We start from the raw sequence: 25,279 nt of genomic DNA on the forward strand, positions 1-25,279 counted from the left end.
CCCTGATCAGTTTTGCAGCAGATTCATCAGTCTGCTTTAACTGTGTCTTCCGGTTCATGTGTCATTTTTAAGGGGAGGCCGGGCTTTGCTGCTGCTGTGCATGTTTTGTTGTCTGATGGGACATCTGGTGGTTTCTGTCATGTATTGCAGCCTTGGCCATGCTTTCCCGCTCAAAGTGACCTAGTTGTACTGTGTGGTGTGCTGGCTTCTCCTCCTCTGAGTGGGAGAAAATGCAGAATCAAAAAAAGACGAAGAAACTCACCTTATGTGGAAGCCTACATATATTTTGCGTGCAATTCCCCGACCAATTTACCTCAACTCTACTAAAATACTTACATTTAGGATGGATTACTAGGTGTGTGAGGAAGTACATGAGCTGCACATCATATGTAGATCTGCAAATATACATATATAGGTGCTGTCTCTCCACAGAATACAGAGCTAAAATAAACCCTGATTCATTAATTGAAAACGTACCCGCAAACACTTCCTTATCCCACATTGTGTTTCTGTGTTCTTTGTATTTAAAAGAGTTAGAAAAGTCGCCCGTAAATCATCCACATGACTCCACAAATCGCAGACAGAAGGCGGGATGCTGCGTCCCCTCCCACGTAGCGCATTGGTGCGCGTCCATGCGCTGCGCCGCATCTGCGCACCATCGCTGCTCCTTACGCGCACTTTTTGGGAGTTAAGAACTGCGCAGCTGTGAAGGAAATGATGTTGAGATCTGCGTAGTATTTCACACACATAAGTGTAACATTAGTGACGACAAACAAAACATGCACATGCAACAATCTTGGCTGAGTTTTGGATGAAAGAAAATCAGATGAGTTTCGGATCATAGACAATCATAAGTGCATTTTTTCTGGACATACTTAAGCAAATCTGTCAAGCGATGGGATGTTTTTCTTAACCCATGACTGCTTCGTTGATCATTAATAGGCCGATGGCTGTTTAGTGCTTTAACTACAGCGGATCGTGTTGCGTTTCAGGTGCTTTTACGCGCAGCCGCTTCACGTCGTGGAGGAAAAAAAAAACCGGCAATAACGGCGTTTGGTTACAGATAAAGGATGGTGGCGGAGATGGCGAACTGCGAGGCAGCTTCTTGTTTAGAGCACGGGTAAGGCGTGTTTTACTTTATCAGCATGAATGAAATTCATCTGAGGAAGTGTGGATGTGTTCAAGTGTTTTTGCGTGAGGATAGTTTGGACAAAAGATGATGCGTGCCATGGATGCGGCGCTAAAAATCCCCTGTCGTCAACACAGGAAGTGGAATCCCTTGTTGCTTTCACTTGGAAATACATCTATTTTGAAACATTTAGTTCAATACATTATCACAGAAACCGCACATCGCTGCCTCCCTGTTACAGTTATGTTCATCTGAGCGCAGAAATAAGAAGAAAGCTGCAGAAAAGTGGTGTTTTTGTTGGTGCGTTAGTGCACGCCGCTGTGTTGTTACGCTGTAGTGAGTCACACACTTGCATCCTCATGACGCTGTTTGGAGAAGAGTAGTAAGTGTGAAGACTGTTTGGTAACAACAGATTAAAGGATTTAAATCAATGTTGTACTAAAGTAAAGCTTGCAGGAAAAGACACAATGTGCGTAAAATAGATGGTAAGCCTAAAATATCACTTCCTGGTCATAGTTTTTCATTCTATGCTGCATGATACAAGGTTTAACTAATGTGTAATCTCGTCTAAAATATGATGTTTGCATTTTTAAAAAATATAAATTTACAGTAACTCTTGTGTCACTGAATCCCGTCTGTTGACTGGTATACAGCATTTATCATCAGCTGTATTGTGATCCACATGTCAGGTGAGGTGATACTGATGACTCATTGTCCTCATTGAATACAAAGCTGTTGTTGCCTGGGTATCATTCACCCGTAGAGGATGAGGGATGGAAAAGTACCTGAAGGGGAAAACAGTGTAACAGTACACACAATGCTTTAGCTTTTATTAAAAAATAAACTCAATGACCCCATACATACTTAATCTGAAATGAACTTGAACTCTTAACTGAATGGATGGATCATATTTGGAATAGAAGCAGTCACACCCACATTAATAATCATATTGAAAGTGTGCAGACATTATTTATAGCAGTGAAAGCTTCAAAGTTCAGTGTAACTGATGGAGGCCAACGGACAGTTGTTTATCTTCAACCAGATGCCGTCTGTCTTCAGTGTGTTTACAGAAGGTTTGAGGAAGCATGTAAAAGTTGCAGCCTTTATCGTTTAACCAGAGACAGAATGAAGCAGACACAGGATTCTGTTATCAGGTTTTACTCAGGAAAGATAGAAACAAGTGGGCAGTGTTGAAATACACACAGCCTCAAGACTCATGTAGGGGTGTAAGAAAATATCAGTTCTGCAATATATCGTGATATTTCATTTCACAATCCTGTATCAATATTAAAAAGTACTGTATTGATATTTTTACGTATTAATTCAAATACAGATATGGTGGAGTTTTTTTTTCTTTTTTGTTTATATTTTATTTATTATTATTTAACACTCTTTTATTAAATAATTTTAGTTCCTTTGTTGGGATTGCACAAAAATAATGTTATGATGTTAGTTATGAATTAATAGAATATGAAAATTTGAACAGGATCTTAAACTGTAATGTCTGTAAAACATAATTTAAGTTTTAACACAGAACATTTTGTGATATAGCATTAGATCCTGTTGTGATCAAGTAAAAATGTGTTTAGTATTTGTGCATATTTCTGGTGTAATTCAATTCTTCAAGGAAATAATTTTTAAAAAAGAAACCAACAAAAAATTGCCTTTTTAACAGTATCATAATATATCATGATATATCATATCATGATCCTAGTGTTGGGATTTGTATCGAATCACCAGATTCTTGCCAATACACACCTCTAGTCTCATGCCGGGTGTTAATTTGTTGTGTGCCATGAACAGTAAACACTCCTCCTTTGTCATCCACAGTTACATAAAAAAGTGTAACTGCACATATAAGTTGATACGGTGTGTTTATATATATAAGAATGAAGTTAAATCTATCATTAACTGAACATAAAATACATAAGTGTGTCCATCCATCCATCATTTGTCAAACTCCATGGGTTCCACTGGAGAATCAGTGTTTCAATTTCAATTATATAGAGTTTATTTATTTCTTATTTTACTTTCTTTACTTTTTTATTGTAGTTTACTAGTGAGACAACATATACCGACCAAGAATTCCTTATATGTGTTTACGTCCTTCGCGAATAAAGATTATTCTGTTGCTGATTCCATGTCTGAAAACGTTAGATCACTGGAAAGCAAACCCTGCTCAAAGGAATAGGTGTTTTCTGTGGAAACTAATGAGCTTCTGCATTGTTTTGGTGTAAGTACCTGGCAGAGCTGTGGACGAGCCGACCTTGAAGAGCAGATAGAGTGTTTCCTGACAGATGTTTCAAAACAATAGTAACACATTAGGCCTTATCACCATCGCCAGACATGAAATATAAGACCAGTATTTATTTAGCCTTAATAATCCTTATCTCCTGACACAGAATTTCACTTTTGATCACCCGGTTCTGTGTTTTACAACTGAGGGAGAAAAGCAGGAAAAGGCGCTCAGGTTAAGATATGACCTACTTTTCAGCGCCTGCTGGGGTTGAACTCATTCTTCTTGTTGGGTTGGCAGTCACTGATAGATCTCAGGCGTGTTGTATCTTGAACAGACTGCATTGACAGGTCATACCAGTCCTCTGCTCAGACCAGACACAACATTTTAACTATTGGACTCAACTCGTTTAATCACATGGTAAAAGAATTACAGGTTAAGTGTGTGGAGGAACTGGTAACTCATCTGCTCTGTAGATAATGTATCAGTATATGGTATGTTCTTATCTGGCAGACATATACTAAATCAAATAGAGGATAATATAATGGAGTTCAGTGAAATAAATCAAGTTACATCACTCTAAATAAACAGATGCATAAAACAAAACCTGTTATTTTACTTTGGCTCCTGCTTGTAAATAATACCATGTTATCTAACTATGACTATATGATAGCACTGGAAGCCAGTGAACGATTACTGAACATGGATCATCCAATGGAAACCTTCTGTGCATTTAAGGAGGACATGAGAGTCTAATATGGAAACTTTCTGGGACAAAAAAAGCACAGAACATCCTTAAAATATTTATTTTTGTTAAGTAGGGCAAGACAATATAACTTCCATTTCCATTTAACAAAACCAAACAGGAACACAGACACAGAAGTGATTAAAATGATGAACACTGTGTCTGAAACAGACAAAACTGGTCTTTAATAAGTGGAACAAATATTCAGCCTTTCCATAACCGGTTTCCTGTGGCGTGGACACTTATCTGAAACGGGCTCAGAGTTACAGTTTGGGTGCAAGTTGATGGTACAACAGGATGGGGTGTGTGACAAGTGTGAGAAAATGAGTTTCATGCAGCTTGTTCATGTTTCCTGCTTTTATTTTTCTCTTTCACTGCTGCTCTAGTTCCTATTTTTAAGCAGAAGTGGTGCATGAAAGCACCATCACTATCAACCTTAAAATTGCTCTATAGTCACACCTGTTGTCTGTTTATTACACGACTCACTTAATCTCTTCTGTCCAACAGAGATGGAGATGTTCCTACATCTGGAAACAAAGGTAAACATCATCCCATTTCACTTCCTCCCTTTTACTGTTGGCCACTTTGGGTTGTGTTTTTGTTTACTACATATTTTATAAGGTGTGAATCCCATCTAATATACATATTTACAATGTCCGAATAAAATAATTTCAGCGCTATGGGAAATACGAATTAAGAAATAATGCAGTGATATTAAAATGTGACAGTATGAGCACAATGTACTATTTTTCAAAAATTTCATTCCTCAGAATCAGGCTGCAACACATTCAAGAAAAAAATTTAGTAAGAAGCAATTTAGGGCCAATAATGAGTCAAAACAATCAAATAACAGGATTTGAAACATTTGATTGTGATAATGATTTGGTACAAAAGCAGCATCAGCAAAGTCCAGTCCTGTAAGACAAGAGAAGGCTTAAGAGTTTGTCAATAAATGCATGTAAAACGTTTTAAAGCAATGATATTTATGGAAAGATAGACAGGGATTTGAATATTCTATCCTCTTTGGTGCATAAAATATGAAGAATTCAAGAAATGTGGATGTATTTGAGTGTGTAAAGGACAAGTATAAAGGTCTAACCTGAACACAAGGCAATGCAACTTTATTTATATAGTGAATGTCATACACAATAGCAATCCAGTTTACTTTACATAAATCAAAGGAACATCCACACTGACCTCTGATCCCTCAGACAGTAAAGAATCAAAAACCATCATTCATCTACAGCTTGTAGAACCACACACGCTCAGGATTACTTTGTCAAACACAGCAGTGCAGACTTACATGCACAAATGTCTTTGGACTGGAGCACAAAGTGTCCTTTTTGTCCAAAGAAGTCCCAGAAAACTGACTCTTCTGACCATAATCCATGTTTCTACTGGGTGGTGGTCCACCCCAGATGCCTCCGAGCCCAGAGAAGTGGTCATTGCTTCTGAATACAGTTAAGATCAGGCTTCATTTTACATTGTAAATCAGTACAGACTAAACATGAAAGACAAATGTCATGTTCATACCTTGGACAATGGAATACAAGTCAAAGCACATTTTAACGTCACTGCATTATTTTTTAATTTGCATGTTCCATACTATCTGCTTCTTATTTGGAGTTATTATTGCTACTTTTATTTATCTTTCATTTTTTGCCTGTGTTCACCTTTTCCTCTTACTGCCTGGCCTCCTTACTTTTCATATCATTTGAATGAAAACACAGATGTGCACACATTCACATGTCACTAACTTACCTGCTCTTGCATTAGCTTACTGAAATACTCCAAACAAGAAAACAATTCTCTTTTTTTTACATGGTCCTCTAATATATAGTCTACCTAATCATTGCCAGTTCACTAGATATGTGCTTTATTCTGTACTATTAAACCTGATCGTAATAGTTTGGCATTTTCTAGTAGTATTGATTAGGCCTGAACTGGTCTGACTTTGGAAACATTTTATTTTATTTTTTACTTTTCTTGAGTTTTCTGAAGATAACATAAATTCTACAGATAAATAAAAGTGTCAGCTGGAGCAGCTGTTTGATGTAAATCACTGAAAATCAACAACTCAACTAAATAACATAATAATAATATCAAATAATGCTGGAAACTTGCAAGGAAATTATTAGCAAATCATGGACTTGGCTCATAGATTAAAAAAACCCCTCCATATTCCATATTCTACCATATTCTACCATAATTTTATGTTATAAAGTCATTACTTCCCTTGGAGATCAGCACCTAAGATTAGTATTATATTAACTAATCAGCCATAACATCCTGACCACTGACAGCAGAAGTGGTTATAATGTTGATTATTTCATTGGTGTTATGTTTCACTGGGTTGAATATATCAGACAGCAAGTGAGTATTTGTCCTAGAAGCTGATGTGTCGGAAGCAGCAAAATGAGCAACATTAGGAACTGAGGGACTTTGACCAGGTCCATATTGTAACGGTGATGACTGGGTCAGAACATCTCCACAATTGCAGGTCTTGTTGGGTGTTCATGGTCTGCAGTGATTAGTACAGGCCAAAAATGGACTAAGGAAGGACATCCTAATATCAGGACAATTGAGCATCTGTGGAAGGTGTTGGACAAATAAATCCAATCCATGGAGGCCCACCTCTAGGCCTCAGGTCAGAGCTGGTTACACAGTAGTAGACAGATGGTAATAAGCTTCTGCTCCCATAGATGCTCGACTGGTTGAGATCCGGTTGTTGTTCTTTAGATACTTTAAGTAGGTTCTAACCACTTTACATTGGGAATGAACAACAACATCTGGAGATTCTCTGACCCAGTGATTTGCTCATAACTTCACCCTTGTCAAAGTTGCTCAGATCCCTACTCTTGACCATTTTGCTGTTTCTAACACATCATCTTTGAGGACTAAATGTTCATTTACTAATGATAATGATCAGGGTGGTTATTCATTTGACTAATGTAAATATTTTTATGGTGACAGTTTTGACATGTGACTTGTGTGCACATTTTTAATCACATACAGAAAAATCACCTTGTTCTGTGCACTTATTAAACTTAGGTAAATAAAATCTCAGATAAGCAACAATGTATAACATAAGACACTGTCATCACTTAACAAAACCAGACCAAAAATACAGAAACATTATGGGAAAAATTAAGTACACCCTACTTCCATTTGAATTATGAGAATAAGTAGCAGCCAGGTGATGCTAAGCAAATGTCCTAATTTTATCCACATCACCAAGTGTGATGACCTCTATAAGAGCAGAAGTTTGAGCATTTTGCTGATCTGGAGCATTCAGGTGTGGGACAAGACATCAGCAGTGAGCTTAAAGAAGGAAATGTCGCCGCTCGTCAATCTGGGAAGAGATGCAGTTTCAAAACACTTTAAAGCCCATCAGTCTACAGTGAGAAAGATTAGATTAGTTTAGATTAAAGTAAACTTTATTGATACTTTGGGCAGAGCCCTCCAGGAAATAGGTTCTAGTAGCAGCCCAGCAGTGTAGGTACACATATAAGAAGAATTATAAGATAAACAAAGAAAAGAAAATGATATCAACAATATCTATAAAAACAGAAGTAAATACAAGGAATTACTCATTAGAAGTGTAAGTAGTAATAAATGATAAAAATTAGTGAAAATAAATGATTATGATTATAAAGATAGTAATAGATAATGATGATAATAATACATAGTAGTAATAAGAGTAATGATAGTAATAAAAGTTGTAAAAATGAGGTCAATAATATCAATAGTAAGAATGATTACAGTAATAGTAATACTAATAATGCCAAAAAGTAAGCAATATAAGTAAGTAAGTAAGTTAGAACAACAAAAACAGCAACAATAATAATACAATGGAAAACATTCAGGACACTTCCAGTTTTCCTAGGAGTGGACATCCCAATAAATTCACCCCAGAGTCAGACTGTGCAACACTGAGAAAACTGCAGAAAACCACATGACCTACATGTCAGACTCTGCAGGCCTCATTCAGCATGTTAGGTGTTTGAGTTCATGACAGTATAATTAGAAAAAGACTGTACAACTATAGGTTCTTCAGCCTTGTTGGGGGGGGGGGGGGGGGGGGTCCAGGAGAAAGCCTCTGAAGGCAGCATGGCTTAGATTGTTCAACTTGTTCCATGAACAGATGAGACCAAAGTACAGATGTTTATCCATAATGTACAACATCCCATTTGGAAAACATCAAACACAGCATATGAGCTCAAACACCTCACACCAACTGTCAGGTGGGGGAGTGGCTTGTTTTTTTTTTAGCCACAGGAGCTGCACACCTTGCAGGCATTGAGTCGACCATAAACTCCTGTGTATACCAGAGTAATCCAGAGTCAAATGTGAGGCCATCTGTCCCACAGCTTAAGGTTGGCTGAGATCTACAGCAAAATGGCTGAAACAGAAAAGAATTGAGGTGTTGCAGAAGCTCAGTTGAAGTCTAGACCTTAACCTGATTGAAATGCTGTGGTGGGATCTTCAGAGAGCTGTACATAAACAGAAGAATGTAATAAATTGTTTCCATGTAAACAAAATAAGACCTAGTTATATACTTAAAAATAATCTTTTTTGGGGATAAAAATTATATAGGGAAATAATTACTATACAGTTGCAGAAAAAAATTATTAGACCATCAAAAGTCATGAAAAACAATGGTTATGCAATCAGGTACTAACTCGTGTGTATATCATGTGACTAAAACCAACAGAAAAGAAAATATGGAATGCCTAAAAGCATTGTTTTTGGCAGTACAATGCCATAGCTATTGATGTAAGAACTGAAGTGATTTTGGTTATTATCAAGAAAACATGGAAAAGGGTTAGATATCAGCTCTGAAATTAAACTCTTATGAGCTATTTTTGTTGTTATCATTATATTTGTCCAGACAAATGTATCTTTAGTTGTACCAGGCATTAAAATGAACAAGAAATTGAGTAAAACAAGGATGGTCTAATAATTTTTCTTCACCGTCACCATCAGATTTGTCAAAAAACACAAAAAATTTAACCAGAAATTGAGTATTTGATGATTTTACTCATTTTTGTCAAAATGTGTTATTTTAGGAAGATAAAATTACAACTGGGATTTGAAATGCTTGCAAATCTCAACGAACTGATGTACTATTGTTATAAAAAAAATGGACCAAAATCCCTCTACAGTGACATGACAGTCTGATAAAGTCAAACAGAAACACTTATTTGAAGATAATGCTGCTAAAGGTAGTTCCACAGGCTACACACTGCTTCTAAATTGTGGCTCCATTTTTGTTAAATAACAAATGATACTGTAGAATGTGTTGTGTGAGATTTACATGATTTCAGCTGATTTTTTTTCTTTATTTTTTATGTCCTGATATGTATAAAACACATAATTTAAAGAGGGAAGAGGTTGTACTTTGTTTTTCTCATGACTGTAGATGCACTTTCCTTTTCTTCCTTTCACTGTGTTATTTTTATAGACCAGCAGATGGCAGGCAACTCCCACAAAATGATCCAAACCTTGGAAGCTGTAGACTATGTGTGTGTGTTTGTGTGTGTTTGTGTGACTGCACGTGCATGTGTGTATCTGTGCGGGTATTTGCCTTCCACCTTGTTTGTCATTCTGATGAAGGGAAGCGGCCATGCCAGAGAGAAGAGGGATGCCTGCTGGCTCAGATGAGGCGGCAGCAGAGAAAAAGATTGGCCAGAGGAGGCATATGAGGACAAGGAGAGAGAAATGGGAGGGAGAGAGAGAGGTGAAGCCACAGCAGATAGAGTGAAGTAGAGGAGAGAGATTGATGAGGGAGGTGCTGTGAGTGGAGCAGTGATGGCAGCATCTGCTTGTTAGTCTAAGATAAAACTCTGCGGGCCAGAGAGGATGGGCTCCATCCATTAGCCAACCAGGCACTCAGCCAGATGGCCCGGTCCGCGGACATTTCACTGCTGCTGGGAAGAGAGGGGCAGCAGCTCCTCTGGACCCATCTGTATAAATGCCAGCAGTTTAATGCATGCCACTTATCACAAGCTTCTTCACAGTGCAGTGCAGCCGCTAAGGAGGGATGGATATGTAAAAGTTGTTGCTGTAAGTCAAACATGTTCAGGGCTTTTTTGATGACTCATATGTTGTTAAAAACTCACAATGCATGCATAGAAGACAACTTCACACTCAGAGGAAAAGTAAAGGACAGTAACCGGGGCTTCACCGCTTAAAGGAAGAACCCCGGTGATGAAAGGTAAAACACTGCAGGTCTTGTGACAGTACAAGCGACTCCAGTCCGTCTGTTATTACTTTCCCTATGTAAGGAAAGTTTTGTGAGTGTAGAGTAGACAACGTTGAGGTAAAGGCCATGTGGCTGCACCTGTGGTTTTGTCTGCTTTGAATAGGCCTCAATGTGTGTGAAAGTGAAGATGCAAAGTCAGAATATTTTTAACACCTACTGTAAAAGCTGTCGTCCTTTATGCTAATGTGTTGGGTTTGAGGAAATAAAATCAATAATAAAGGAATATTTTACTCCAGGTAATGACCTATACAGATTTTTTTCTGCACGAGTCATGTTATGATCAGTGAGGCTGATAACTGATAATGTTGCTGTCAGTTTTACAGTAACGTGAACACAAATCTTCATTGAAATTCCTTTAATCTCACTGTCAAATCAGTACAGTGTTTTAACAATATTTATAGTGGACTTTCACATCAAATTGTAGGGATTATAAATAGTAAATACCAGTAAAGAAACCAAAGGTGGCACATTTTAATATCATTTATTAAAAAAATAAAGGTAAAATATGTGTGAATGTGTTGAAGAACTGTTTCTTCCTGTTCTGAGTTCTTCAGACCTGCAATGCAATAATTTCCACAAAAGTGGTGTTGGTGAAGTTTTCAACCTGTTAAATGTCTCACACATTCCAGAATGATGTTAGTAATGATGTAATGGTTAACAATTTTTAATGTTGTAGTAATTTCTGTGACTATATTGTGGGAATTCACAAGGATTTTACCAACCCACCCGCACTAACCTCAAATTATTACTAATGTGTTACAGAAAATCATACAGAAAGTGACAGCAGCAGTTCAGGTAAGTCAAAAATATCACATCCAAACAGTTATAGAATAGAATAGAATAGAATAGAATAGAATAGAATAGAATAGAATAGAATAGAATAGAATAGAATGCCCTTTATTGTCATTATACTGAATGTACAATGAGATTAGAGAGCTTCTCTTTTTTCAGTGCAAACAGGTAATGAAAGATAAAATATAAGGTATACAAAGTACAGTCCAACAATACAGTGCAGTTAGCTCTATATACAAATATGAAGATAGAAGGATAAAAATTGAGAATATAAAAAATGTAAAAATATATTGCACAGGATGGTTGTATAATTTCAGAATAATTATAGTGTACAGGGTGATTAATACTTACAGATGAATATATATTACATGTGAGAATAATTGTATTACACAGGATTAGGGATGTAACAATATGAAAATTTCATATCGCGGTTATTATGACCAACATTATCACAGTTATCATTATCGCGGTATTGTTGAAATTGTGCTCAAAATGTTCAAAAAGTACTGATACACACACTGAAATAATTTAACCAAGATGTATTTTGTAAAAAAAACAAACAAACAAAAAAAAAAACCCAAATAAAATAACTGGCACAATGCACTTTCTGTTGGCAGAAACATTCAAATATTAATCCTTAGTGGTCTGAGCCTGTTTTGGGTGTTTTTCAGTACTTTTGATTTTGCCTTTATATACTATATAAACAAATGTTTACTATACCCATGTTTGGTACCTTTTTTTTCTCCAGTACAACTTCATTTATATCATCTGCCTATTACTTTTTTCACTTTAACCGACGATATCAACATAAAAGGCCAAAAAACACACAAAAAATATATGAAATTCAATTTGAAAAATTTATATAATTTATTGCATAAATAACCCAAAGATGCTTAATGAACCTTTTCAAAGACTTTAAAAGTGAATATTGGTTCCAAATATTAGGTATATAAGATTAAAATTATAATAACTTTAAACTATACTCAAATATTTGACATAAAAGCAGATCTTTACATAGGCGTTTTCCCCAGAAAAGTGCGGTAATCAAACACGGTTATCATGATAATTACAATTTAAACGGTAATACTAACCGTTGGCAATTTTACCACGATTTATTGTTATACCAGTAATCGTTACATCCCTACACAGGATGAATGAATATTGAGGTAGTATGTGTGAGGTAGCAGCAGTGACAGTGATAGATGTATTGCACATTGTACATTACATTAATGGCTGCTCTGGTTTACCCTGGTCTTTCCATAGAACTCACTCATCAACACTTTGTTTTTACATAGGAAGCCTAGTTTCTGGATTCACTCTTTTTCTAATATTGGTAATGGAAAGGTTTTCTGACAATGATAATATAACTGTTTCAAACAGAGAACACAGGAACCTCGACTGACGACAGCTCAGGGGAAGAGGAGGAGGATGAAGAAGAGGATGAAGACTCTGGTGAGAGGCACTGCCCGAACATTCTAATGTACCGCATGCATTTGTTTTATTTTTCTGTTCCTCATCTTCTATACTTTCTTGTGTTTTTGACTTTCACTAGAAGCCAATGCCGAGAGGGAAGAAGGTAAAAATCTCATGTTTAGTCCTTGAAAATACCTTAGACTTGAAATCAATGTTGTTAGGTTTCATTGATGGCATTTCCTTCAACTTTTTTTGCAGAAACTGAAGAGGGTGACGCCGAGGAGTCTAGACCTGGTGAGATATGCTTATTGTCTAGTGATTTACGAAGAAATATTGTTAGCTTACGGTGCAGCCAAGGCCTTGATTGCTGGAGAGTCGGCTTGTGACTGGTGGATTGCCAGTTTGATTCCCTGGGTTGACAGAGAGTTGTTGGCTGATGTGCCCTTGAGCAAGGCACTTAACCCCCCATTTGCTCCTTGGGCGCCTGATATTGTGAGCCCACTGCTCCTAGTTTGCAGTGTGGGATGCATGATCTAGTGAAGGGTTAAAGGCAGAGGACAAATTTCAGTGTGGTGCATGTTTACATGTGTGAACCTACTGCCAAAATAAAAATTCTTCTTTTCTAACTGACCAAGTAGATGCCTAATTTTTGTTATTTACTTGCTTCCAGAAACAGCTTGTAGTCATGAGCCCTATTCACATAGAACTAATATAGCCTGTGGACCGGTGGTGATTTAGCAATTAACCCCCCACATCTGTGTTTCATGTGGCACATATCACATGAAATAGGAAAAGTCTGTTTTATACTTGAATTTACCGTCATTATTCCAAGGCTGGGCTCATCATTTATAAGACAAATCGTGAAAGACAGAAAAATATTCCTTCCTGTCGTTGTCATGTATGTCATCCACTGTTTCTGAGGGATTTAAATTTGCTCTGTCAGTGAATATACATGTTACATCGCAACATGAGCCTCGTGGATTTGCAACTGAAACTTGCATTTATTATCAGCAGTAAGCCCATGTTGTCCTCAACCAGCAAGAGAAATGTTGCAAATCGGACATTGCATGGGACTCTGAAGTGGGGCAGGTCGTCTCAGGTGGAATTTTAACTTAACAAATTACAGACATGACAGATTTGCATAAGAGTAAGATCACATTTGGATTTTTTTCTAATTTTCAGAAGTCTACTGTTAGTATTTGTTCTGTTCACATTAGGCTTTTAATAGTAACACAGGAGAACATGACCACATGCAGGTCTTATTACATCATTATGTCAGACTCTGCTTTTTGACATTAATCTAAGCACATCCCATCCATTCTCACTACCGCAAAAATGGCCCACAGTGTCAAAATATTATCGAGGATGTCTTCTCAAGGCGTAACACAGGATGTCACCCCCAGACATTTGATCTTCTTATGACTTGAACTGTTCTGTCCTCTAGAGTCTGAAGCACAGGGTCCAAACGGACACAAAGGGAAAGGTAAGTGGATCATATAACCTGCTAACAGAGCACTAGACATACTGTCAGAGACCTGGTGAATAACATCCCTCTTGTTGTTGCACATGTTTTCAGATGAAAGACCTTTCAAGCCATGCTGTGAAAAATGCAAAGCGATACAGCAGGTGAGCCTGAGCTGAATTAAAAAGCAATGTATTTATCTGCTTGTCTGATGTTTGTTTTTTAACTCTTTATTCATGAAAGTTTTTTTTAACAGATACAAACCAAAAAACAGAGCAAACAGGTTGTTAGGTCGAGGGGTTTCAGAGATTGCATAGTTTGAACCAACAACACAATTTTTACACTTAATAGTTTAAAAATTTGTCTCACCAGTTATGAAAACGTGCTATTTTTCCCAACATTCTTTCTGCAGTCGTATTGTGTAGGTCATCTGTTCTAGTAAATGGGTGTCTGACGTTTTTTGATTACATTTTTATTTGGCATTTCTCTTCTTCTGGAGTGGATGTTGCACAAAATTCATCATTGCACAAATCCAATTACAATGTAGTCTTTGGTATATAAATACTGAAATCTATAAAAGCACTCTACAGCCGATATGCACACTGTAGAAAAGAGCAATACGGACAATAGACAAAGCAGGATACAGAGAACACACAAACCCGCTATTTATAAAGTCATACACAATGAAATTTATGGATTTGGTTCAATTTAAAATGGCACAGATAATGTACAAAGCAAGAAATAATCTACTGCCAAAAAATATCTGGGAAATGTTCACAGAAAGAGAAGTAGGCTATAATCTAAGGCAGGGGTGGGCAACCTGTGGCTCTGGGGCCACATATGGCTTTTTAGCATTTCTCTATGGCTCCTCTGGTCACAAAACATAAGCAACATTTTGAAATTAACTGAATGAGTCATAACTTTTTAACATTGTTATAGGCCTAAATCTATTCTAACTGTGCCCATCTGCAAAAATGCACAGGCTTTACATGAAATAAAATAATTTGGACAGCATAAAAACCAAAATGGATTATTTTCTTGCCAAATTCAATACAAGATGCTCAATTTTCATTTGTTCGTAGTTTGTAAGTAAGCCACTTTACATGAAAGTTGAGCTTTTTCTCCATTACGCAAGGTAATTATGTTTTGGAAGTAGTGTCCATCATTAAAAAATGGTACAAATCTTGAATGTTTTCTTTCTTGTAGTTGTATAATTTCATAAATGCACCAGACATTGCAATATTGTAATGGAAATACAACGTTAAATAGCAAACTAATCACAAATAGACTACAGCTGAGCAGCCACCTCATGGTAAAATGTAGATGGGTTTAAATATTTTTTTCATGGCTCCAGTCAGATTTCTTTCTTTTTTTCGAGACGAAAATGGCTCTTTAGGTCATAAAGGTTGCCGACCCCTGATCTAAGGGGAGACCTAAATAAATAATAAAAAAAAAAAACATGAAGTAAGAACAACAGTGAAAAGTATGTGCATATCAACCTGTGGGGTGACAGTCAGGAGCAAGAAATAAAGCAAAGTACAAACAAAAATATATTTGAAGAGGTATAAAAAATTATTTCTAAATAGGTATATGGAAGATGAGGGATGAAAATTGCTAAACATATGGGATATTATAAGTTGATACAGATATTTATGTAGTATTTATATGTTTTATATATGTTTATGGATGTGAATGGATTGGATGTGGATATGAATTGCAAGATATTATATATATTAAAATATTAGAGATGTTTGATAAAGTAAAAAATATTGTTCCAAATAGATTTCTTTAAATTAGGAGAGAGTAATTATAATTTCAGAGGACTTTATATTTTTGAATGTACTAAAGTAAGGACAAATGTGAAGTCTAAATGTATTTGGGTTGTGGGTGTGAGATTATAGAATGGACTTGATGATGAATTTAAGTTGTTCACTTCTTTGACAAAATTTTAAAAATGGCTTTAGTATAAAATCTTTCAGGAATATTAAGTTGAGATGGTAGATATGTATTTGTTGTTGATTTTTTTTTTGTTATAATGAGAATGCTCGATACTGTACACTTTTAATTTAATGTAAGCAGTAGATGAGGTGAAAAAGATAGGCAAAAAATAAGCTTTTGCCTCTAGCCTTTTCCTTTTTTGGGTTTTATGTTTAGTATAATTATTGTTCTAAGTGCAATTATTAATGTACAAACCAAAAATAAATTAATTCATTCATTTATTCAAATATCAAGCAGACAGATAAACAAACTGCCTTGATGTGTTTTGCAGAGCCATGGAAATGAACTTGTTACCCCCAGGAGGATGTCAAAGGGAAGATTCCAGTGAGTAACATGAGGTGTCTGTGCTGCAGCTCTACATCTGTCCACTGATACGGTCTTATCTGTGTTTATAATGAGTGTGTATGTGCAGTATGACAGACTGTATGCATGTTTTGTAGGGTACAGTTGGAAGGAGAGGGTACATATGAGTGTACTGTTACCGGCCTGGTGTTCGAAGCGTCTGAGCCTGTACTTGTGCGGTACTCGGTCTTGTCCTGGACCAAGTTTGGTGCATTCCTCCGGGATTCCTGGAAGTTTGCTGGGCCAATCTTTAATGTGGACACAGTGAAGAAGGATGCGTCCGTCCTCAAATCAATCCAGTTTCCTCACTCTGTCTGCCTCGCTGGTAAGATTTAATATCAACATCTTCTATGTTCAACATACAGTGGTGGAAAAAAGTTTTTGGACACCCCATCCATTTGTGATATGTTACATTAAAAAATCACTCTTAATCCATAAAGACCCGAACATCCACCAAACCAAAACCATCTACTGATGTAAATGTTTAATACCTATTGATCCATTAATCCTATCAACACATACAAATAATTGGTGTAAAATGCAGTTTGTCATATTCTACAACAGTGATTCACCAGTAAAACCCACGGAGTTAGATAGATGACAGTGGATGTTCGGTTAATGACAGATTTTGCTGGAAAAAAAAATCACTTTTCTTTAGTTTTCTCTGTTTCTGATACAATAACCCTTAACTTTATTCTGAGCTTCAATAAACATCTACATGATAAGTGTATTAAATATAAGAAAATACCCGATTTACACTGAAAAAAATAAAAAAGAGGATAATATTCTAATAAATGGTGAGAAATCACTTAAGAATGGTTAAATAGAAAGAAAAATTCATTTGGGAACTGCCACAAAAGTAGCACTGGATCTTTATGGGTTAAAATCCAAAACCTGCATGATCCCTTCTGCACATGCTCTGTTCCATCAAGGTCAGATCTGGTAATTCAGGAAGATAATGAAACACATTCAGGGCATGACATGTTGAAACTGTCAGTAGTGTAGTTTTACTATTTTTTCTTGTTAATAATAAACAGAAAAAATGATTTTCATTTGTTTGTCTGTCTGTCTGCAGCCACACTGCTGGGAACATAAAAAAAGAGATTTTTCTGCAAATAGTTCATGATAATATTTGAGATTGTGTAAAATTTTTAAGGGTGTCTGAAAACTTTTTTCCACTACTGTACAGCATGAAGGTTAAATAGGATCTTGGCAGTGCTTTCAATGCTGCGTATTTCCACACATGAGGCTTGAATTTTGGCGTTTAGATAATTGAATATGAAAAAAATATGTCTGTGTGAAGTGGAACATCTTAAAAGCATGTATTTTGAATGATCCTTTTTTTTTTCTTTTTTTTTTTTTTTAATTTACCAATATTAAAACAAAGGCACATTAAATAACTGTTCGATAGTTGAGAGTCTTCTGGGTAAACTATAAAATACTTTCTTTTATCGTCACACAGACCCAGAGAATGAGATGACATTCAGTGTCCTACACATAAAAGACAACCGTCCAATCATTGAGCCAACAGTGGACCACTCAGGCAGCCATGTTAAGTGGCGTGTGACGTCCCTGTCACCCGTGGGCCCCATCATCCAGACGAGCCAATCTGTGGAGCACCACGGGGTCGTCCTGATTTATAAACAGATGGGCAGTGACAACAACAACTACAGCTTCCACGTCTACCTGGCCACAAACAGCCCGTCTGACATCAAGGCAAGTGTTGGTGATTAATATGCTTTATGCACCATAATAACACTAGGAGCTAAATAGTATTTAGCTCATTTAAAGGGATTTTAAAGGGATAGTTCAGGTTATTTTTGTGACTTTTTCTGCCTTTATTCTGTTTTTCCAGGCTCTAAAATTAGAATTCCATCTCAATTATAGACATGGATTAATTAGCTTGAAAAAATATGACTTCATATAGTGTCTAAGTATATAATAAGATACGATGACATTATGTGGTAGTGGGTTTGATGTGTGCAGTACACATTATTTTATCACTGTCAGTGGAAATGTTGTCAAATTTCTCCAGATCTGTTAGAGCTGCAGGATCCTGTTTCAGTTTCCACAAGTCACAGCTGTTGGAAGCTCCTTTCAGACTTGCCTTCGACTCTGTAATTATTGTGGTGTTTTTACATATAGTGGTGACATCTGTAAAAAAGACCCTTAATTGTCCCTTATCTGTAAAGTTTCTTATGCACACACACACACACACACACACACACACACACACGCACACACACGTTTCTTTAATGCTACTATGTTTTCTGTCACATTTTGCTGGATGTCATGATTACTTATGAAGTGTAGAGTTGTCCCTTCTAAGTGTCCTCTGTAATTGACTTGTAATTTTTTAAATAAAAATTAATTTTTTAATAATTTTAATTTTAACTTATTTAATTCTATATGGGGTAACAATCTACACTGTCCCTTGTCCTTATGATAAAGTCTGTACTATTTTTATATTTTTTCAGAGCAGTTATTTTGATGTTGTGGTCAAATGTTGTAAATGACGAAGCAAGAGATAGAATCAAAAAAATCTGACATGAATTTCTTGTGATGAGATTACGACATCATTTCTGAAAACCAGAAGCGCTGCCTTTTAGTCACTGAGTCAGTGTTACTGGTTCTCTTACTGTCCATCAGGTGACTTTGTGCTTTGAATATAAGAATTGTGTCGCTGCCGCTGGAGTGTGTATTACTGTAAGTGTATCGTGTAGGCTAATTCTGACAATAATGTTCAGTCATTTTTAATACACTTACAGGAAGTGTGTTTGTGGTTATGTGAACATATCTGTTTGGGAGAATCAAAGTGCTGAGTAATTCTAATCTTAACATTAAACAAATGTTTGAAGTGGTATTTTCCTATTTGATGTATTTTCCTGTTAGTCTGTGGCTTTAGTAGCTCTGTCTAGAAGTTACTGACTAAGGTAGAGGTCTGGGTGGGTCTGGGTCTGGGTTCAGTTTTTCCATCAGATGAGTTTTTTGACTCTTTAATTGCCAGTGGCCAATTTGTTTTCTTCATATTAGGATATACGCAATCAGGTGAGGGGTTACAAGAACCGCTACATCTGCATAGAGAAACCTCCCACGTGTAAACTGGATGAGGGGACATATCGCCTCCTCAGTGAACCAGAGGGAGAAGTCAAACCTCAGGTGTGTTTTCTCACAGGGCACACAGGCAGCCTTTAGTTTTGTTGTTTTTGCAAGATTTTAATGGACATATGTCTTTATTTATGACAAGAAATCAGCATGAAATATATGTAGCTTCTACAATATTCCTATTTTTTTCTGAAATGGATTTTTGCTTTTGATACTCTGCACTATACACATATTTGCTATATATTCCAATTGTGCATATATTACTACAATGACTGAGAAATACATGTGTGGTCATGCATTTCAGAAAAAAATAGGAATATTGTAGAAGTGATATGGGATCATCTGGACAGAGAAAAGGATGAAAGACCATGAAAGTCTCTGGGACATTCTGAAAGTGTATAATATAAGACAAGATTATATAAGAAAACATCCAGCCAGTTGACCCAACATTTACTGAATCACACTAAATACTGTTGCTTGCAGAAACTATTAACTTTACAGATTTTTTCAATACTGTGCACATATTTCTTGTTAAAATAAACACCCATTACAGCCCTGCAAAAACAACAAAACTAAAGGCTGCCTAAGTCTTTTGCACAGAATTGTATATCTTTTAATACACACTAAAATCATTATATTTCTTCATCTCTGTGCAGGATTTGAAGTTTACCCTTGCTGTGACTAAAATGAAAGGCTACTTTGAAGCTTTCTTTGAGCAGCCTCCTCCCTTTAAATTGTCTCTTATAGAGACCAACACTGAAGAGACTGTGTGGTCCGCCACCATCAGAGAAGGTACGGTACTACTATATTTCATCTCACACTGCAAAAACATGACGATGTTTCTCCTAAAACCACGTTCTGTTCAACTAAAAACCCTCTTTTTTACACGTTGATGTTTTGTTGACAAGTGAAAAATTCATCAAATCAAAGATATAAAAAAATATGTGAGTTAAGTTAAGGGACATAATCCAGGGTATGGATATAAATAATCTACATAATGTAAATAATCCAAGTGTCTGTTCATGTGAGTTAATTCCTTTAAAAAGCTAATGCACCTTTTGTTCCTTTTCTTAGGGGACTGTGTGGATAACACAGAAAAAAGGCCAAGAAAGAGGACACACAGTAAGCTCCCTGTGTTTCTGTTTTAATTCAGACTACTTCTTGCTTCTGTAGCTTCTCCAGGTCGGACTAACCCACATGTATCTGTCACAGGTACACGGAGGAGCAGCAGCCCCTCAGAAGAGGAAACAAACTATAAAAGACCTCGATGGCAGGACGAGTCAGGTGACTGCACATCTTCATTTAAGTTCACTGATTTAATTGCAGCTTCAAGAACAACTTTGTTTTGCCCCACTCAAGTCTACAGAAACTAGTCCACACCTTAACTGTGTCCAGATGCACCTGTCTGTTTAAAATTACACTAAAATTAAGTAGCTGTGCACGCTGTGTGTCTTTTTCCAGATGGGGGGAAAACAGTGATGACTAAGGGCCAGGACATGTCAGAGAGGCAGCTACTGCAGGTGGCCAAACGGCTGGGGAAGGAGTGGAAGCAGGTGGCCATCTATCTAGACTTGAACTCCAGGGATCTGGATGACATCCAGGCGGCAGAGCATGACGTGATCATGCAAAAGCTGAAGATGCTGGTGGAGTGGAAGAGCAGAAGGCAGCCTGGAGAGGCCACAGCGTACCACCTGTGGAAGAGTGTGCAGGAACTGGACGACTTACCAAATGAGGTTGAACAGACACTGAAAGGTAATAAACTGAAGACATATAGCAATAGAAGACACTGCTGATTTCATATATATATACTTGGGGGAATGCAAGAGAATACAAACACAGCAGATATGAATGAGCTATCAGCTGATATTGTGTGTTGACGTGTCAGCATCTATTCACTTTAGGTCTTGATTAAATGTCGTCTGCATTTGAATGTTTTCATGGGAGAAAATATGGAAAAAACCTTGACCACAGTCATCCAGCTGCTACTGGGGGTCCTACATTAAATATAGTATATAGTCATATATATTCAGTGTTTATGGATTGAAAGTCTTAAATTTGGTTGTTTTAAATTATGTCATTATTCATCCTTAAAATTGATAATCCATCCTTAAATCTGTCATTCAAAGGCATTAAAAATTCTACAGACACTGTTGTAGCCAATTTGGATTTGTGCTGCGTATGTGTGTTTGTATGTGTGAAAGTGGGCGTGTATTTGTGGTGAGGCACTTGGTTGCTAGGGTCACCTGCACACCTGTGGGCATAGGTAGCAATTAGCCAGGCAGAGGTTATATAAGGGAGACACAAGTGATCAGAGAAGATTTTTGAGCCATGGGAAGCCACACAGTTTTTCAACCGTGCCCGTGTGTGTGACCATGAATGGGTGTTATTAGTATTTTTTTTTTTTGTCCTTTTGTATATGAGCTCATTTTTAAGTCATTCAGCCCCTTTTGTAGGTGTTTTTTAAGATTTGCAAGTAAATAAAATATTAAACGCACATCCATGGCAGACCTTGTTTTTACACACCATCACGAGTTGGAAATGGCTTCAAAATCCCCAAGTGGCATTTTTTTGTAGCTAGATTGCCACTATAGACACAATAAATGATATTGCTATATTTGCTTTGGAAATTTTTGGTAAAAGTTTATCAAAAATTGAATTAGTATTTAGCATTTTAGCATGACAGAGATTGGTATGAATAGAGGTTCCAACAATCATTTATGGGTGGAGAGGTTCAGGTGTGAGCTTCAGCAGCTGGAACGTCAATAACAGAAACATAATTCAGGGAGAAATGGAAATGTAATGTTTGCTGGATTAAAACATGGGACTGGTTGAAAGTCAAAACTATAAGGCTTGTTGTAGTGTTATTTTTGTGAATGCAAGGTCTTAGATTTCCTCAAATACACCTTGAAAAGTATCTGAAAAAGTCATAAATTTGGCATCCTCAGACCTGCAGATATCCTGGTATATCTTTAGAATTATACTTTTTTTTTATTGCATAGACATTTTTGCTAGCAGCCTTCTTAATTTTAAGTGGTGCCCAGTGCCCTTTATGGACCTGCTGTCACTTTGTATACTGGTTATATTTGACCCTAATAGATTACAGATAGCTTTAACTTGGAAATAGAACTAAGAGGTCCTAAAAACATACATTTGCACCAGGTAAGGTAAACCTGATACGTGTGCTAAACACTGATTCCACTTATGATATTTCAAGACCCTTCCTGATTTAATAAGAAAAATATAGGTGAGTTTTCAGCATAAAAAGGCAGCAAACAGGAGAGGGATGTGTATTGATTTGATTGGCAGAGCTGAGGTGCAAATTCAGAAAATTAATCAAAAATAATGCTTGAAACTGGACAGCATCATGGCAGATGAAGACAAAGAGAGACATCGTATTAGGAATTATAATTTATTATGGTTACGTTGGCTAGCACTGAGAGTGAATGGTACAAAATTTCACTGTTATTAAATGTCCTTAAACCTGCTTAATGGTTTAGCCAAAGTTACAGCTGATGTCGCTCTTAGAACATAAAGGATGAAACAGACATCTTATTAATTTTTTTCCTTCTTTTTTTTTCGCAGATATGATGAACAATCGATCAGCGAAATGAAAGGGATTTTGATGGACTGTTGGATTTCCGGTGCTCCCTCATTAGGAAAAAAATCTCAGGACCAAAACATGTCAGAGTTGATCTGTGGACCAAACATCTCTTCATTTTCCTGTTTGATGCTCTTTAATCCATTTCTGGACATTTAACCGTCTCGTAGTTTTCAATAATTGCTGCATTTCATGAAAGGGACTCTTATATTATCATTGTCTATTCCTCCTAGATCTTAAGAGGTAGTTCTTTGTTTCTGTAATGTATACAGACTTGCCAACCTTAACATTAAGGTACTTTTTATGTAGGCAGACGTTGATGCTTGGCATTATCCGGTTCAATAATGACCACTAGAAGCCAGGAATAGGTCATTGAAATATTTAGTAGCTAATTATGTAGCCGTTCTCAGATGTAATGTAGGTGCTGCAGTGTTGAAACTGCAAAAATTTGGAAAAATCCATCCTGTTGATCTTGTTTCACTTTTTAACTGTTAACATTTGTGGGGCTTTTTATAAAACAGTTAGACATTGCATCAGGTGAGCATGTGACTATCCAAAGCATTACAGACTGAATTATTTCTGAACTGTTTTGTAATATCTTGTACATTTTTATATTGTGCACTCTTTGTTCTGTACATTTTTTTTTTTTTTTTTACCACTTTGTCAGATCAATCATTTATTTTTTTATGTGTATTTTGTTTGTTTTTTTAAGCTTTATTTGACCACTCTAAAGCTGTAAACTACAGTAGATGGAGCTTTGAGAGCTCTTTAATTCATTTGTAACTTGAATATTGAAACCATTCCTGCCCTCTTGAGACTGGAAAGGACATGTTTGTGTGTTACAGACACTTCGTACACTGTAAAGACAAAAGGAAAAGCATCTCAGATTTATATTCAGGGTTGAATTGAAGTGTTATGTGTGTGGGTGCTGCTGCAGCCCACTTATACTTTCAGAGTCAAGTTTGTCAAGGTTTTTTCATAACTTTGAACAACTAAAACAGGAAAAACAAATCACAGAAGTTTTTTTATTAAGACTCTCTAAACATCCACAAACCACAGTTTCATTTCTGTGTCAACAACTTTCTTTAACAGCCTACTTTTCAGATCTTTCAACACTATTTGGGAAAAGCTGCATATGAATATTGAATATGGATTTCAAGGTCTTCCATGTTGACATTATGCAGTTATGTTTACACTCAGAGAACACTGATAATTCTCACCAACAATCCCATCCAGCCTTGTTGCACTTGTTTATTTTGTCTGTCTTTCCAAAGACTTTGGAAATAAAAGTATAGTTGCAATTGACTGAATAAACAGAAAAATGTCTCATGTGTATTTGTATTAATAAACAAAAACAGATATAAAAGTAAACATTTATTATTACTATACTTTATTTTGATGTTGCTTTAAACTTCGGATTGTAAGCTATCATGTACTATTCATTCCATAACATATATAAAAACAAAATTAAACAATTTCACATCATTTCTATGCCCAGTATTATTGAAAATATTCACAATTTTCTCTAAATTCAACATTTATTTGCATGATATTGTATCAAGAGTAACACTGGTCTACAAGTAAAACACCTCCAGAGTAAAAGTAGTGAAACTTGACCAAGTTTTAGTCACCAGTGAAGTTAAATTTAAAAATTCTAGTTGGCTGTAGTTTTAAAGATATAGTCTAATGGGAAAATGGGAAATTCTGTGAATTAATGACAGAATGTTTTTTTTTTGAAGATTCATAAATATATTGTAAAAATGCACATAAATGAATATATATGTGTAATAACACTGAAAACATCAACTAACCAGCACTTTTGTCATTTGTTTCTAATTCATCTTATTAAAATATGTAAAATATTACACATTTAATCTCTGAGATAATTTCTAAAAATTTCTAGACCAGTTTAATGCAGTATATTTAACTGAATACAAAAGTACATTTTCCAAGTCTTGTGAAGTCTGAGTATTAGTCTTAATTTTGTAGGATCACTCATCCATACCCCCCCCCACCCTTTTTTTTTTTTTTTTTTAATCTTCATTTCATTTCATTATCAATCCTGTGTTTGGTAATTTCATTCATCATACCAATGTTGAATGAAAATAAAGAATCTTGAATTTTTAATCTTGAATCCATAAAATTAAGTGTTATTTTTAACAAGCTGCCATCTGGTCACATTCTACACAAAAGA

At 36.2% G+C, this 25,279-nt stretch overlaps 1 protein-coding gene across 1 annotated transcript; it reads left to right on the top strand.

The window, feature by feature from the left end:
* Positions 1 to 1,082: 1,082 nt before the first annotated feature.
* On the top strand, positions 1,083 to 23,949 carry LOC115431094 (uncharacterized). The gene is made up of 17 exons (XM_030151343.1): positions 1,083 to 1,120; positions 4,618 to 4,649; positions 11,138 to 11,170; positions 12,548 to 12,619; positions 12,720 to 12,743; positions 12,839 to 12,874; positions 14,025 to 14,063; positions 14,157 to 14,206; positions 16,312 to 16,364; positions 16,481 to 16,707; positions 17,845 to 18,098; positions 19,416 to 19,541; positions 20,144 to 20,279; positions 20,562 to 20,609; positions 20,700 to 20,771; positions 20,949 to 21,239; positions 23,070 to 23,949. The coding sequence occupies exons 1-17, from the start codon at positions 1,083 to 1,085 to the stop codon at positions 23,096 to 23,098; spliced, it is 1,560 nt and encodes a 519-aa protein (XP_030007203.1). The 3' UTR covers positions 23,099 to 23,949.
* Positions 23,950 to 25,279: the final 1,330 nt, after the last annotated feature.

This window comes from Sphaeramia orbicularis, chromosome 13 (assembly GCF_902148855.1).
Source record: "Sphaeramia orbicularis chromosome 13, fSphaOr1.1, whole genome shotgun sequence".
In the NCBI taxonomy this organism is placed as follows: Eukaryota; Metazoa; Chordata; class Actinopteri; order Kurtiformes; family Apogonidae; genus Sphaeramia; species Sphaeramia orbicularis.